The sequence below is a fragment of the Mycteria americana genome, chromosome 11 (genome assembly GCF_035582795.1).
Source record: "Mycteria americana isolate JAX WOST 10 ecotype Jacksonville Zoo and Gardens chromosome 11, USCA_MyAme_1.0, whole genome shotgun sequence".
Lineage (NCBI taxonomy): Eukaryota > Metazoa > Chordata > Aves > Ciconiiformes > Ciconiidae > Mycteria > Mycteria americana.
In genome coordinates this window covers 20371088-20386010 of record NC_134375.1, presented here as the reverse complement: position 1 = coordinate 20386010, position 14923 = coordinate 20371088, and the positions used below count along the sequence as shown (strand labels likewise).

Sequence of the window (14923 nt, the reverse complement as noted above, 5' to 3'; positions counted from 1 at the left end):
TTGTTTAAATGGACATCCTACCTGTAACTCTAAGGGAAAGTGTTTTTAAATGAGGAAACAGTTGAAATGGGAGTTAATAGGGCACTGGGATATTATTCATGATTTAGTTAAATGCAAAGTTACTTCAAGTTAATTCTACAACTTAAACTTTATTGAAAGATCCTTTTTGATTTAAAACCTTAAACAAATTGCACTTTAAAGGATTATAGATAATCCATTTTTTAAATTCAAGTACATCAGTGTTTGTTACTATGCAGAGAATGTCTGTACAAAGTTTCATGTAACCTGTGATATTCATTTTTATTAAAATGTTAATGGAATTCCTTCAGCAGCGTGGTGGTGGGTATATTCAGCTAGGATTTCACCTGCAAGCCAGACTTCCTAAGAACCTAACAGCACTTCTGCTAAAAGGAAATACCCTGAGAGGTATTCCTGGCCCTTAACTGAAACAGGACCCGAGCTCTTCTGTCAGCTTACAGAGGTAAGTATCTCCTCTCCAACAGTTCAGTGGAAAGGCAGCCTACCCAGGGTATAGAGCAAGCCACGCTGCACAGACTCCTCTAGGCAGCTTTCACTCTGTACCAGAAGCTGCTGAACAAAGCCTCGTGCAGCTCTCCCTGCCTGTCGGGACCAGCCCCTTAGCTAAACCCTGGCAGGTGGTGTTCTGCCTAAAGGCTGCTGCAACCATTTCCCAGCTCTTCAAACACAATCTATGCTGCCGCTGCAGACCCAGACTCAGTGCGTCTGGATAAAATAACTTATTTTGCACTCTAAGAACTATAGTTTGAGCACGCTGTTGTTAGCCCGTGTGATGAGTTTAAAAGAATAATACATAAAGCAAAACATTTGGGCAAGTATTTTTATAACTAAGTGTGGCAGCTAGCGAAGAAAAATTAGGTAGTGTTTCCCATCACATACAGAAGAGGATCAGGACCTTTTATTTAAGCTCTTGTGCAGAAGCTTTCCTGCATGAGCGGAGTGCTCTTCAAACTGAACACGTTAGCCATCTCTGAGCCCATACCACAGGCTTCCAAAGCCACTTCGTGCAGACAGCTGCACTTAACTGTTGAACTGAAAAGCAAGGCTTCACTCACTCCAGTTTGATCATTCACCTTTAATAAGCCTTGTGCCCATGGGCTCCTAGAGAGCTGTACAGCATTCCAGGGCCCGACTTCTGCTCTCTGCAGTTCTTCACTTAGCCACCACTACAGCCAGTTGAACACAGCTAGTCTGGTCATAACAAGCCAAGAAGAAATGGAGGATTTTTTCCTCACTCTGAATTTAGAATTGGATTTCTCCACATACAGTAGCACCAACCCACCTGTGCTGTTGAACAAACAAACATTACCACATTGTTGCTTATATGAAGTGTGGCTTAGAGGGTAACCCCATATAAATATTCTGGGAGGTCACTATACTTTCCCCACTGTACAAAAGTTCGTGTAGCTATACAACAAAGTTATGCATACAACTTGCCCTACACCATTGATACTTTTTAAAGCAGGACTTTAAAACATGTATTTACAACTTAGATATTCAAAGTTTTCTTCACTGCAAATATTATATCCTTCACTTGAGGTATGCAGTTATCTTCTAAATTTTTTGCATAAGGCATGGGAACATCTGCACCGGTAACACGCACAGCTGGAGCATCCAAGTAGTTAAAGGCAGATCCTGAAACAGAAGACAGTTGTCAGGTTGCCATGCACTATGGCTTTCTCTCAATTCAATTTCTGCATCTTAATCTATTTAAACAATTTTGTTCCTGTAGCTCTAATATTCCAGAGAGAGCTGTTCCTGCTCGTTTATCTTCATGTAGGATGAGAGGAAATGGCCTCAAGTTGCGTCAGGAGACGTTTAGATTGGGTATTAGGAAAAATTTATTTAGTGAAAGGGTGGTCAAGCATTGGAACAGGCTGCCCAGAGAGGTGGTGGAGTCACCATCCCTGGAGGAGTTAAAAAAATGCGTAGACATGGCATTTCAGGACATGGTTTAGCAGGCATGGAGGCGTTGGATTGACAGTTGGACTAGATGATCCTAGAGGTCTTTTCCAACCTTAATGATGCTATGTACTATGGTTTAGACAAAAAGTTTCCATCCTGCTTCTCACACAGTCAAATTCCAGGGATAAGAATTACTTGCAACAGAATATGAGCTGGATCCACCCTATGAAGATCTCAAGAGCAAGACAGCTAGGCTCAAGCTCCTCAGATATAAAACCCGAACTTTGCGTTCGTCTGGCTTTATCAAGAAGTCATCAGGATTTAGACTAGGGAATGAGATTAACATGTATAGCGCAAAACTTGGTACCTTCCATGATCCTGGCACAGATTTCAGCTCCTACTCCAAATTGCGGCCAACCTCCTTCTACAGTTACAAGATGGTTTGTCTTTACAACACTGGCTTCCACTGTTTCAATATCCATTGGTCGAATGGTACGCAGATTTATAACCTGGAAAAAAAAAAAAAGAGGGGGGGACTCTGTGAGTTTTGTCCTTTAGCACTTTCATCAAGACTCAATAAAATTTCTAACTTTTTATCCTGGCAGAGATTGTGCAGAACAGTTTCTGGTGGCTCCTGGAAAATCCCAGATAGGTGAGTCTTGCTGTATCGAGACACAACCGTACTAATACACGCTGTTACTGTTCTACTTACCATGCAGCTAGGTCAATCTGAAAATCGTTAGCAGTTCTGCCTTAATTTTGTGATGAAAAGGTCAAATGCAAAAACATGAAATGCATGTGCTTGGCTCACTGACTGTTAAGGCATTTACAAATATAAGAAGCTTGTAGTTATGACACTGAAGTTTTGCAGAGCCTGAACAAGAAGACCCTCTGCTTTTTTTCCCCACCCCAGGGAAAGAGAAAACCAACAGAAACCCTACCCACCTCACACTCTACACCTTCTTTGGCAAGTACAGCAGCTGCTTCCAAACAGTGTCCGACAGGTCTTGAGTGTGACACTAATGTAACATGAGTTCCTAGAACAGAAACAAGTGTTAAAAAAGGGGAAAAAAACCCCCAAAACACCTTAAGATTTAAAGCTTTTCTCTGGACCTCAGGCTCCTTTCAAGGTAACGTTCTACGCCTGAACATAGCATGAAGAGTAGCAGCAGAAAGACTATGTGAAGCCACAACTTAACCCTTTAATTCAGGGAACTAAGGAGATCTTTAATACAGTTTTCAGATGATCCTTTTCAAACATTCATATAATTCAGTGGTACATTCTGAACAAATGGGCTGAAATATTACAGTGATCTCTTCTGTGTTTTTGACAAAAAGTACATACTAAAGTGAGGAAAAAGGTTTTTCAGACATCATATATTCCACCTCTACACTAAGGAACAAATCTTTTAGAAGGGTATAGTTTTAGATGAGATATAGAGAATCAAGTGCTTTTTATTTGTTTGGGCAACAGAACAATTAAGTATACTACAGGATAAAGTAACATTTGAACACTTAAGATTTGAAATATTTTTCTGTGCCCCAAGACAGCAGTATTCTGAATAGCAAAAAGGCTAAAAAAAAAAAAAGTCCCCAAGCAGTTCAGTTAATAAGGAAACAAACTGTATTCTCAGCTTACCTTGCCTTTCTATTTTAGCTTTTCCAATTGGAACAAGAAAATCCTTTGACTGTGCCTGTTCAGATATTTCAAAGGGGACACCATACAGTAATTCATTTTCCAGCATCACAACTAGAAGAAAACATACTTGGATTAATGGTACTGCAGCAGACTAGCTCAAGATACTAAGCCCATCCAGGCAACAAGGACTTGAGTATGTTTGCAGAAGCAATTTAAAAAAAAAAAAAAATCAGAGTCTTTACTCCAATGCTGAATTATTTAAAAAATGGTCTACAATTAGTCTTAAATGAGATCAGATATTTAACTTTTGGTATGTGACAGTAGAATTGCTAGGTTTAGAAAGGTCTTAGATTTTGCATGCATGTTTGTGAGAAATAAAGACAAAGGTTGCCCTGCTTTTAATTAACGACATTCTGAATTTATCATGTGAATTTCACGATCTGTAAAGATGATGAATCATCTGCTTGATGATGATGAATCTGCTTATACACAGACATTGTATAAGCAGAAACTCCTCCTGAGTCGTCTTCATCCTTTTTAACCCCTTTACGACAGATTCATAAATTCTTTTTCTGAGTTTCCTGATTAGTACCAAACGAGCATTAAAGATATGTAGGTGGCAACAGCACAAAATTAGAGCCTACTGCTAGCAAGCCGAGTGCTTGTTAGGAAAAAGTTAAGTATGTGAATGAATACTTCCATGCCTTTGTAGGTACCCTAAAGCTGCAGTAAACAACCGTAAGCGTTTTAGGGTTTAACAATATTTTTTTGTGTTTTAAATGGGGCAGGAGGGGAAAACAGACATTCGTTTCAGGATGGAGTGCTCGGTATTGCTGTGATCTGCCTGTGTTCACCTGGATTATCGTCCCGGATTGACGCCTTCAGCAGACCTTTAGCATCTTCTGAGCTCCAAGGACTAACGACTTTCAGTCCCGGGCAGTGCCCGTACCAAGCCGCGAAGCACTGCGAGTGCTGAGCAGCGACTCCAGCTGATGCCCCGTTGGGGCCCCGGAAGACGATGGGAACGGCGATTGATCCTGCAGACATGTAACAGGTCTTGGCAGCGGAGTTTATAACCTGATCAATTGCTTGCATGGAGAAGTTGAACGTCATGAATTCACACACTGGTCTCAACCCTGCCTATTAAATATAACAAAATATATTTTAGTATGTTTTGACATAAAAATAGTTTAAATGTTTAATTCAGAAGGAATAAAAATTTACAAACCATAGCAGCACCGACAGCAATTCCTGTGAAGCCCATCTGAAAGAGAAGGAAACCAAGGGTAAGCACCAGGGAGCGGCCGATGAAGGGATCGCCAGGGTAGGAGACAGGGGCAGCCATACCTCCGAGATTGGGGTGTCGATCACCCTCTTGTCCCCGTACTTCTTCCAGAGACCCCTGGAGACCTGCGGGGCAGGAGAGAGGAGTCAGGGCCTGCCTGAGGCCCTTTCCCGGCCCGCTAACGGCATCCACGCACCTTGTAAGCGCCATCGTACTGGGCCACCTCCTCACCCAGCAGGAAGACGCGCTCGTCCCGCTCCAGCTCCTCATCCAGCGCCTGGTTCAGCGCGTCCCGCACCGTCACCTGCGAGACACCGGCAGCTGGGCAGGGCGGGGGCACGGCCTGCAGCCGCCGGGCTCCCCACACGCCAGGGTCGCGGGGAGTCACCTCACCTCACGGCACCTCACCTCGCCTCGCCGCCCACCCGCCCCGGGGCCGCCTCGCACCCCCGGGGCCGGACGCCTCCCTGGAGGGGGACGAGCCCCGTTCCCTCAAGCCCTCTTTCGGGGCACCGCTCCCCGCGGCGGCCCCCCTACCTGTATGGGGGCGGGCGCGGAGAGGCGGATCCCCCTGCGCTGCTGCTGCTGCGGCTGCAGCAGCCGCCCGGCGGCGCGGCCCTGCGGCGGGAGGCGGGCGAGGCGGGCGCCCAGCGGCGCCAGGTGCCGCAGTGCCGCCGCAGACGCCGCCATCTTGGCCGTGTCCTCTACCGCAGAGGGAGCGAGGCGCCGCGCGCCGCCGGTGACGACGAGGCCCCGCCCCCGCGCGCCCCGCCCGCGGCCTCCCTCCGCCCTCCCGCGCTCTCGCGAGAACCTGCGCGCGCGACGGCGGAAGGCGGGCGGCGCGGCCTTTACGCGCCACTTCCGGTCCCCGGCGGCGGCGGCGGCGGCGGCGGCGGCCGGGCCCGCTGGGGACAACCGTGCGCCCGCCCTGCGTTGACGGGGAGGCGCATGGCTCGGGCCCAAGCGCCCCGCCCGCGGCCACGGCTTCGCCTTTTGGCGACGGGGCTGCCCGGGCCGCGCCCCTCCCAACCCCCTCGGTGACGCTGCGGCCGGGCGCGGGGCCGCAGGGCCGAGGCGGGCGACGAGCGCGGCCCCCCGGCTGGCGGCCCCGAGGTGAACGGCGGCGCCGCTGAGGCGCCTGGCGGCCCGGTGGTGCCCCGCTCCCACCGGAGGGGGCGTGGCCTGGGGCGGGGCTTGATTAGGACACACCCTCGCTCCGCCCCCGCCCGCACCGGCGCCTCAACTCCGGGCTCGCGCTCAGTCGTCCCTGCCGCCGCCGGGCTCAGCCTCAGCCTCAGCCCCGGGAGCTGCGCCCGTGAGTGCCGGGCCGGGCCGCCTCGGGGCTGGGAGGCGAGGGACCGAGCGCCCGGGGCTTGCTTCGGGGGAGCGGTGAGGGGCCGGGCGGCCGGGGCCCGTGTAGGGCGGGGTGCCCGCACCCTCTGTGGGGGAGCGCGATAAGGCGGGGTGGCCGCGTCCCGGGTGGGGGTGAGGGGTAGGGCGCGGGGCTGGGCTCCCGGGGCGTTTTCGTTGCCGGGGAAGGGCTGCGGGGCAGGATGCCGGGGCCCCGGTGTTAGGGTGGGGATGGGACAGATGGGTCCTGTTCCCGGTTGGGCTGCGGGAAGGAGCGGGAGGGATGCCGGGGTGGGAGCCGGGGTGCCCGACAGTGATCTCTGGCTGGGAGGGTCTGGGATACGCGGGTCTTGCACCATGCGGGGGGGGAGTGGGTCTTCCCGCCCCACCGGGGAGAGGAGGCAGAGCTGGGACACTGGTTTGGGGTGGGGGTGAGGGTCTGGGCTGTTGGGTCACTTGCAGGGGGGGAGGCAAAATGTCTGGGTTCATTTCCAGCATCTTTGCTGAATCATTGTGATCCTGGGGAGAGTTCTTCCACCATGAGCTTTCTAGCTTCTCTGTGATGGAAACCGGTGCTTCCCGGCTCCCGCTGCAGGCCTGGGCCCCTCTCTGGCCTGGGCTCGCAGGAAGGATTTCTGCCCCTGTCTTGCTGTTGCTCTGTGGTCCGTGCACATGCCGAGCCCTGTTGGTGTGTGCAGGGAGGCTCAGTGTTTCTGCCACCTGCCTTCCTCCAAAACTGTTTGGAGACGTTTCCACACACAGACAACTACCACTTAGTTTCACAGAAGCAGCATACATGGGTAAAACCCAACTGTTGTCATGGGTGCTGAAAGCCTGGGTGCCTGGGGTTCCTTCAGCAGCACAGGGCCAGCAGGACCAGGCTAGATACAAGTGTCTTCTTTTGGCTCTTGTGAGAGGACGGCCGAACTAATATCGTGATGTGGGCGTTTCAAACAAGTAGCAGTCAAAATAAAAGTTTGGAACCTGAGCTTAAGCCAGGATGTCGTAGAGCTCCTCAGGGGAGGGAAGGAAACTTCAGGAGCTTGGAATTCATAGTGAACCAATTAGACATAAAGGAGTGAAAATGCTGAGTGGCTAGTGTGAGCATTTTTCCCTCCTGCCTGAGGTGAAGACTAAGTATTAGTAAAAAGCAACTAAAGAAAAGTGAGAACTAAGTTAATTTTTAATAAACTGGTTTAGTCATTATAAACTTGATGTGTAGAAGGTGATGGGTGCTTGCTTTAGTGAAGGTGATCTGCTGAATTACCAGAAGATTCGGTAACCGGTCGTTATAAGAGCTTGCCTCCTCCTCGCTCCCTTGGTCAGGGTAGCATGGTGCTTGATCCTCATGTATTTGCTCTGCGGACTGTCATCTCGCTGTACAGTTTGATGGAGTACAGTCATCACTGGTGCTAGCTTAGCTTTTGTCAGTTCAGGTGAGTCACCGATAATGATTTACAATAAAAACTTGCCTTTCAAACGTTACGACTGGCTGGGGAATAGAGGTTGTCCGTGTACAGCGTAGCTGTGCTGAGGGCAGGAGTTTCTTTTTCTCATCTTTGGAGATCTAAATGCGAGAGGCAGGGAGCTCACTAAGTGCGTGAGTAGCTTGAAATGCCAAGTATATTTATCTGTATAGGTAGAGTCCTAGCTTTGCTCTTTTTAATTTTTAAGTTGCCATTTGTAGAATTCCTGTCAACTCTGTATTGACCTAGAAATCTAAGGTAACTATTGAGGTTAAACAGTTTGTGTGGAGGTTAAACAGCTTGTTTTGTAATATTGATACCAAACTGTAATCACGATACCAAAATTCAAGCCTAGTGCCACAAGTAAGTCCTTTAATTCTTTTGTTGGAAAAACCAGATGAAAAACATTCAGAGCAAATCAGGTGGTGCATGCCTCTCGACTTTTAACTGTTAGGTGTATTTCTGTTCCTCCTTTAAGTAACTGCATATGACACAAGCCCTATGATTTTCTCCAGGTGCAGTGTGTAGCCTGTGGCCTTGACCAAATGCAGTGCACGTGGTCCCAGCAGTGCAAGCGCTTCACAGTGCTGCTGGCATCCCCTGGGCCTGTCCTGAGCCCGTGCGTGTGTTCACAGATGCAGATGTTCAGTTGACTCTCATTTGCTTTCTCTGAATTTCAGCTTGCAAAATGGTTGCACGTTAGCAGCGCTGTTCTGGGAGAAGCCCTGCTGAAGTTAATGGGACTACCTGTTGCAGTAGTGTTGCTGGTAAATAGCCTTGTAATCGTCTGAGTCATGATATACGAAATGAGAGTGAGCATTTTATAAATGCAGGTATCCAATTTGCTGTATTAAGTATAAAATGATGACTTGAATGCTTTTCTTCAAAGGTACTTGCTTCTCATTGTGCCTTTCTAGTTTGGATGTGCTTGGTGCTGGGCTGTGGCAGCAGCTGCGATGACCATGGTAATGCTGTATATCTTCTCCCTGCTTGCAGAAGCAGCTTAACGAAAGCAGGACTGTGGTTTGACACAATCAGTGCGCTTCTGCTCTCGCCAAATGATGACATCCTGTTTGGCTTAAATGGTGTCAGCAGTTTGTCTAGCTGAATTTCATCTTAAATGAATATTTCTTATGGTTATTAAAGGCAGGCTGTCTTGGGATATAGCTGCATGTCACCTGTTATCTGCTGTCTGGACACGAGTAGCCGTGTTAGCAAGGCTCTCCCTGGGTGCAGTATGTTGTTATGTGACACAGGGACAAGAGCTGGCTTGAGGCTGCCCATCCCAGGGTATGGATGGAGTGAGTGTCTGCCCACCCCCACTGATGCATCACTGTATTTCATTCAGGAAGAATTTAAAGCATCGTTGAAAGGGTGTACGTCATGAAGGGCGTACGTCCCCACCCTTCTTGTGATGTGGTTTGCTAGTCCTTATCTCAGGTTGTACCTGAACAGACCTATTTTTGCCTGTGAAGTTGTCTAGAAATTCAGAGCCCCCAGACTGATGAGGGAAGCAGCGGGTAGTTGTGATCACACTCAGGCATTTTAGCATGGCTTCCCAGTATCATCCCTTCGTGTTGTGCATCTCGCTCCAGCACTGGCTTTGCCAGGGAGGTTTGTGCGTGCCGAGTGATTCTAAGTCCTTACACAAAGGTCAGTGAGACTTCTTGATGCCAGTTATATGTTGAGGGCTGGGTTTGTTTCGCGTAATTGCTCTCGTAAATTATTCACTCTGGTGTTACATAGCGGTGCTGTGATCACAGATTAGTTTATGCCCTCGTACAGACAGGTGGTGTCATCTGTTTCTTTCCCTGATAAAGAAAGTCTTGATTTGTCCATAGTGTGGACTTAGACGCTGACCAAAATAACATAGTATCTGTCCACCAGTTTCAGTAACTCTGATGAACATCTGTCTGTCTTTAAAATATTCTGAATGTATAATTCCAGTTAATTTTATTAAGACTGCAGATCTCTTCTATCATGATTACCAGTGAAGTTTCTGTCTGGCTGCATCATTTAACTTTCAGGTGAATGTTTTCCTTGAACATCAGAAACACGGACCAGTCTCTCCTATGGTTTTAATGCATCTGCATGTTATACTGTTGTACTTGACCTGAATAACACCTGTAAGTGCTGGAATTTAAAAGGTCTGTGCTGTTGATAAAAGTTAATGAGTTGTACTTGAATGACAATTCCAAATAAAGAAAACCTGAATGAATTCACTTCTTGATTTGTGAGCAGTTAAAAAAAATAATTACAGAGGTTGGCAAAAGAGCTGGCATTCCAGGTTTATCTGCTGTCAGGGGGTGCGCTTTAATGTACTTTCTTGAGGCATGCTCCATCTCTAATTTGTAAAAATAGGATACTGGTATGACTAGTTCTGTATCTTAGTATTCCTTAATCTTCTGTTGTCTGACCTCACGATTTTTGTACACTGATTTTGTTTTTTCTACTCTTTAATACATCTGAGATACAGCTGAGGCTGTGCTCGTGCTGATGGCCCCCAAAGGCCTGACGTGCTGGACGCTGTTGCACCCAGGCTGTGGGTTTGGGCAGGGTAGCAGAGCCCAGAGAGGTGGGATGTGCTGCCTTGTTCTGTGGTGAATGAGACCGACCTCGTTTGCTAGGAATGAGAAGGGCAAGTAATCTTTTTGGCTGGGAATTAACTGTGAACCTTCAGTTGTTTTGGAATGTAGGGCTCTGGCTCGGCTAAATCTTTGTGCTGCTTTTAGCTGGGTGACTGTGTGTTGAAGTTTGCTAGTAAGGAGGATGGGAGCAGAAGTCTTGGTAACTGTGTGGTCTTTAAGATGTAAAAATAAACAAAGCTGAGAAGCTGTACCCTACTTAAAACAGACTGACCTAAATTTTTAGCAATTCTAGCAGAGAGGCAGGCTCTGGGTAGGGATAAAGGCTTACTCACGACTGGCTTCCCTGTCCATGCATCGCTTGACATGGTCAACAGGCCACCTTTGGAAAATCTCCACTGCTGTCTGGGGTCATTGCTTCCCCCTCCTCGAGTTGCACAATCTGGGCTGTGGATTTCCCTTGCTGCGCTCGTGTGAAGAGAGTCCCCTTGTTACGAAAGTCAGCAGTTCAGCATCTTCTGGGAAGTTATGGCATGAACCACTTCTCAAATTGCTTTTGTTGGAGTGTTGTTGAAAACATGTTTGAGGTCCTCTGGCTTGTCCCTGAAGAGATTTCTTTCGAGAGCGTGTATGTGTCTGTGAAGTCCATTCATACTCTTTGTCTGTAGATTAATGTTTTTGCTATCAATTGCAGTTCTCCACTACTGAATTATTAATTCCGCAGTGAGATTTTTTTTTTTTTTCCTTCTTACTGTTCATTGACTTTCATGCTTGATTTACTCTTCTGTCCAGTTTGAAACTGGAGCATGGGAATTTTGACCAATATTAACGGATCACATGTATGACCTCAATAGTGGCTAAATAAACTTTTTTTAATTGGGAAAAGGACATCTGTCTTTCAAAGTCCTCACGGTTTCCCAGGTGAAAGGTAGTCAGTTTGTGAATGTACGTTATCCTCAGAGGCGCATTGCTTGTTATTTAACAAAACTGGGATGGTCAGACAGCTGGTGGAGCGATTACCCGTGTGCTCTGGAGGCAGTCTTGTGGGTAGCGCGAAGGGAGAAGGAGGGAAAAGCTCGTTTGTAGATTCTCTTGCTAATGTGGCTTTGTAGCTGAATGCTCTCCTGGCAGAGAGCCTGCCTTTGATTAGAAAGCACTCTCCTTGGTTGTTCTTGTAGGTACTGATGGTCTGCCATGTTTTGTTCTTTGTTTTGTGTTTTTGTGTGTGTTTTTTCCTGCAGGGAGATAATAAGAGGTGAATTGCGTATCCTTTCAGCAGCCTTCTGTTTAACTTGGAATACCACAGTTCAAGCAATTGAACAGATGGATAATGGAGACTGGGGATATATGGTAAGTGAGCCTGTGTAAGTGTGCGCTGTGTGGTACAACTGGGCTTTCAAGATCCTGTGGTAAGAATCCTTCCAGATCTGTCTTGTGTAGGTCCAGAGATTCAGTCATGTAAGAATAAAAACTGCGTGTTATGTCAGCTTACTTACATTCTCTGGAGTGCTTCACCTCATGTGCTATTTGTGGGGAGAGCTCGGATTCATATTTCCTAGGTACGGTCAGTGAGTACTTAACTGATGCCTTAAGCTCACTGTTACCGTTTTCCTAACACACAAAGGCTGAAAGTAGTTTGTGCTTCCTGTGTATAATTTTAAGGACTTTGTCCTTTTATTTATAAAGAAAAATATTTTTCCTTGTAAACCCTGTTTCAAACTAGACAAACGCATCTTATTTTTCTCTTCTTCTCTTTCTCTAAACATTCTGCTGCCGTGCATATGTCTCTTTTCTCTGGCTGGCCTCAGTCCTGGTTGTTAGGGTTGGTGGCCAGATGGGATTTATGTTCCTTTCTCTCTTGCTTCCTCATGTGCTATCTGGAAGCTGATGCAGATTGGTTTGTGCTCTGCCCCCTTCTTCTATGCAGCATGCTAATTTGTTAATAAATATTTCTTTTTAGAGTGAAAAGCTGAAAGTTCTTTTTTGTTTGCTTGCTTTAAGGATGCCTCTTAACCAGTGCATGGATTATTTTGATAGTGAGCTCTTGGTCCTGTGTCTAAACTTGCACTGTCATCCTCTTCTGAGGGATAGAGAGAGGCTTAAGATTTGTTCAGCTAATTTTTTTTTTCTTCTTTCTTTTTTTTGTTCTAGAATGAGAAACAGATTGTGAAAGTAGGGAGCACTGATGGGCCTCATTCAGACTAACTTGTTCTTCAGGAAATCTCTGTTCTCATTTCCCCATCTGTAGAATAGGAAAAAAACTTGTTGCCCAAATGCAAAACTTCTGTGACAGTAGCTCAGTTGTTAAGATTTCTAAAGCATTCTGGAAATGTGCGTTCTGAATGTTAAGTATCATCCTGTCTAGTTGCCAGTTGTGCCTTGTTGCTAGGTGGCTTGGATTTGTTCGGGTTTAAAGACCACTTAAAGCCTTTGAATGGGAGAAGCGTGATTCTCTCCAGAGCCTGCAGTTTTCAAACAGTGTTTGCCATGCGTGTCAGTGAGGTGATTGAATCTTCTTGTGGTAGCTTGATAAACTCTGCAATTTCTCTCTTTCTAGATGACTGATCCAGTCACGCTAAATGTGGGTGGACACATGTATACGACATCCCTTACAACTCTAACGAGATATCCTGACTCAATGCTTGGGGCCATGTTCAGGGGAGACTTCCCCACTGCCAGGGACTCTCAGGGCAATTACTTTATTGACAGAGACGGACCACTTTTCCGTTATGTTCTTAACTTTTTAAGGACCTCAGAGCTCACTTTGCCACTGGACTTCAAGGAGTTCGACCTACTTCGGAAGGAAGCAGACTTCTATCAGATTGAACCGCTAATTCAGTGTCTTAATGACCCCAAGCCCCTGTATCCCGTGGATACCTTTGAGGAGGTGGTGGAGCTGTCCAGCACCCGGAAGCTTTCCAAGTACTCCAACCCGGTGGCGGTAATCATCACGCAGCTCACCATCACGACGAAAGTCCATTCGTTACTGGAAGGCATTTCGAACCACTTCACAAAGTGGAATAAGCATATGATGGACACCAGGGACTGCCAGGTTTCCTTCACTTTTGGGCCATGTGATTACCACCAGGAAGTGTCGCTCAGAGTCCATCTGATGGAGTACATCACAAAGCAAGGCTTCACGATCAGGAATACCAGAGTTCATCATATGAGCGAGCGTGCCAATGAAAACACAGTGGAGCATAACTGGACTTTCTGTAGACTGGCACGGAAAACAGATGACTGATTCTGACTCCACAGGAGCCACTTCAGTGATTAGCAACTTAATTGGACAGTAAAGCCAAGAGAGTGTGGATTTTGACTAAAGCAACAATGTGGGCTTTTTTTTATACGACTATTTATTGTTTATCGGTAAGGACTGGAGGAGTTTTGTTCTCTAGCAGCTCTGTCCTTTTGTCCTGTTCAGAAGAAAACATGCATGTGCCTGTTCAGTCAAGACACCTTTTTGTTTGAAAGAGGGAGTCCGAAGAATTAGTACAATAGGGTATTTTGTGTCATTAACACAATTCTCTGACGCAACTTAAAGTGCTAAAATTACCTCTGTTTAAATGGTTTCTAATTCGTCTAATGCTAGGATACTGGGAGCAAGAAACAAACAGAATTTAAGATGCAGTTGGGGAAAAGCTGCTATCATGTAGACTAATTTAGTTTCTAAATCAATAAACAGTATTGTAATATTCTAGGAAAACAAATCCCACCCTTTAAAAGTACTTGATAAGTACAGTTTCTTACAGTTATGACAACTGTTTCTTTCTATGCATATAAATCAAGCAACCAAATATTATCTGTAGCCATGGAAATATGATTAGAAATATTTATATTGGATTCTAAATGCAAAATGTCCCTGTGGTAGAATTCATATTTTTAATGCCTGGTGCAATATTATTCCCAAGTGTAATGCCTGCCAGCAAGAAGCTAATAAAAATGTGAAATACAGAATATTATTTTGTATTTTTTTTTGTCTTTTAGAACTCTAATACTTAAAAAACCGAAACCAACCAACCAAAAAAAAAACCACCGAAAACCTGTTTTTCGTTCTGCAGAGTAATTCAGATGCTCTGGTAGGGCTCCATTCTCCTCCCTTACTGATGTACTTTCTTCCTTTTTTGTCTTAATCAGTTGATTCAACTGTCCTCATTATAGAAAAAGCTTGTGTTTTGAAAACTGTATTATGACTAACAAAAGGATGGCAAGTATTTGTACCGGCTAAGGGGGTAGGGATGGAGGGAACAGAGAGCCTAAATACTTGTAGCTGCTAAGTAGCGTTGTCTGGTTTGTCAGTGATTTATCTAGTGACTTTATATATAAATTTTAACTGTAGAGTGCTGTTTCTGATGTTTAAGTCAAGGCACTCAAGTTCTGTGGTTTCACTCAGTTTTCATTAGCCACTTCTGCTTATCTTGGGCGCTTTGTCATAGTTGTTATTAATAGAATTTCCGGTTATGCTCTAACTTGAATGCTGTTGGGAGTAAGAGAGTTGATATTCATTTTGATGAATGGGTCATGTTCTCCCGTGAAGTTCTTGTCACAAGTGTTCCTTACCACAACTGCTTTGCTCTCTGGGCTGTGTGGACCACAGCTCTTTGGGGATGTAAGAGGGGGTCTGGATTTCTGTGGTAGCTGCTGGTTCTTGAAG

At 46.2% G+C, this 14923-nt stretch overlaps 2 protein-coding genes across 7 annotated transcripts in view; one reads left to right on the top strand and one right to left on the bottom strand.

Annotated features, from left to right (window-relative positions):
* Positions 1 to 14545, top strand: part of KCTD6 (potassium channel tetramerization domain containing 6) — a 117666-nt gene extending 103121 nt beyond the window's left edge. Inside the window, exons 1-5 of one of the 6 annotated variants that reach the window (XM_075514365.1) lie at positions 5749 to 6183; positions 7441 to 7654; positions 8365 to 8451; positions 11511 to 11619; positions 12827 to 14545. In XM_075514365.1, the coding sequence (XP_075370480.1) occupies positions 11593 to 11619; positions 12827 to 13513 (714 nt within the window). In that variant the 5' untranslated portion in view covers positions 5749 to 6183; positions 7441 to 7654; positions 8365 to 8451; positions 11511 to 11592 and the 3' untranslated portion in view covers positions 13514 to 14545. Of the gene's footprint in view, positions 1 to 5748; positions 6258 to 7440; positions 7655 to 8364; positions 8452 to 8499; positions 10323 to 11510; positions 11620 to 12826 lie in introns of those variants that run through there. The other 5 variants (XM_075514364.1, XM_075514367.1, XM_075514368.1 and 2 more) reach the window with 5 other exon arrangements.
* On the bottom strand, positions 130 to 5712 carry PDHB (pyruvate dehydrogenase E1 subunit beta). The gene is made up of 9 exons (XM_075514363.1): positions 5406 to 5712; positions 5065 to 5172; positions 4931 to 4993; positions 4812 to 4847; positions 4438 to 4723; positions 3584 to 3694; positions 2890 to 2981; positions 2312 to 2453; positions 130 to 1674 (listed from the first exon to the last, which is right to left on the bottom strand). The coding sequence occupies exons 1-9, from the start codon at positions 5556 to 5558 to the stop codon at positions 1529 to 1531; spliced, it is 1137 nt and encodes a 378-aa protein (XP_075370478.1). The 5' UTR covers positions 5559 to 5712; the 3' UTR covers positions 130 to 1528.
* Positions 14546 to 14923: the final 378 nt, after the last annotated feature.

Coding starts and splice junctions, on each gene's coding strand:
- PDHB (XM_075514363.1), bottom strand. CDS start 5,558: ATGGCGGCGTCTGCGGCGGCACTGCGGCACCTGGCGCCGCTGGGCGCC. Junction 4,724..4,811: donor TTGCTGTCGGTGCTGCTATG/GTTTGTAAATTT, acceptor TATATTTAATAG/GCAGGGTTGAGACCAGTGTG. Junction 2,454..2,889: donor AAGAAGGTGTAGAGTGTGAG/GTGGGTAGGGTT, acceptor TTTTTTTTCCAG/GTTATAAATCTGCGTACCAT.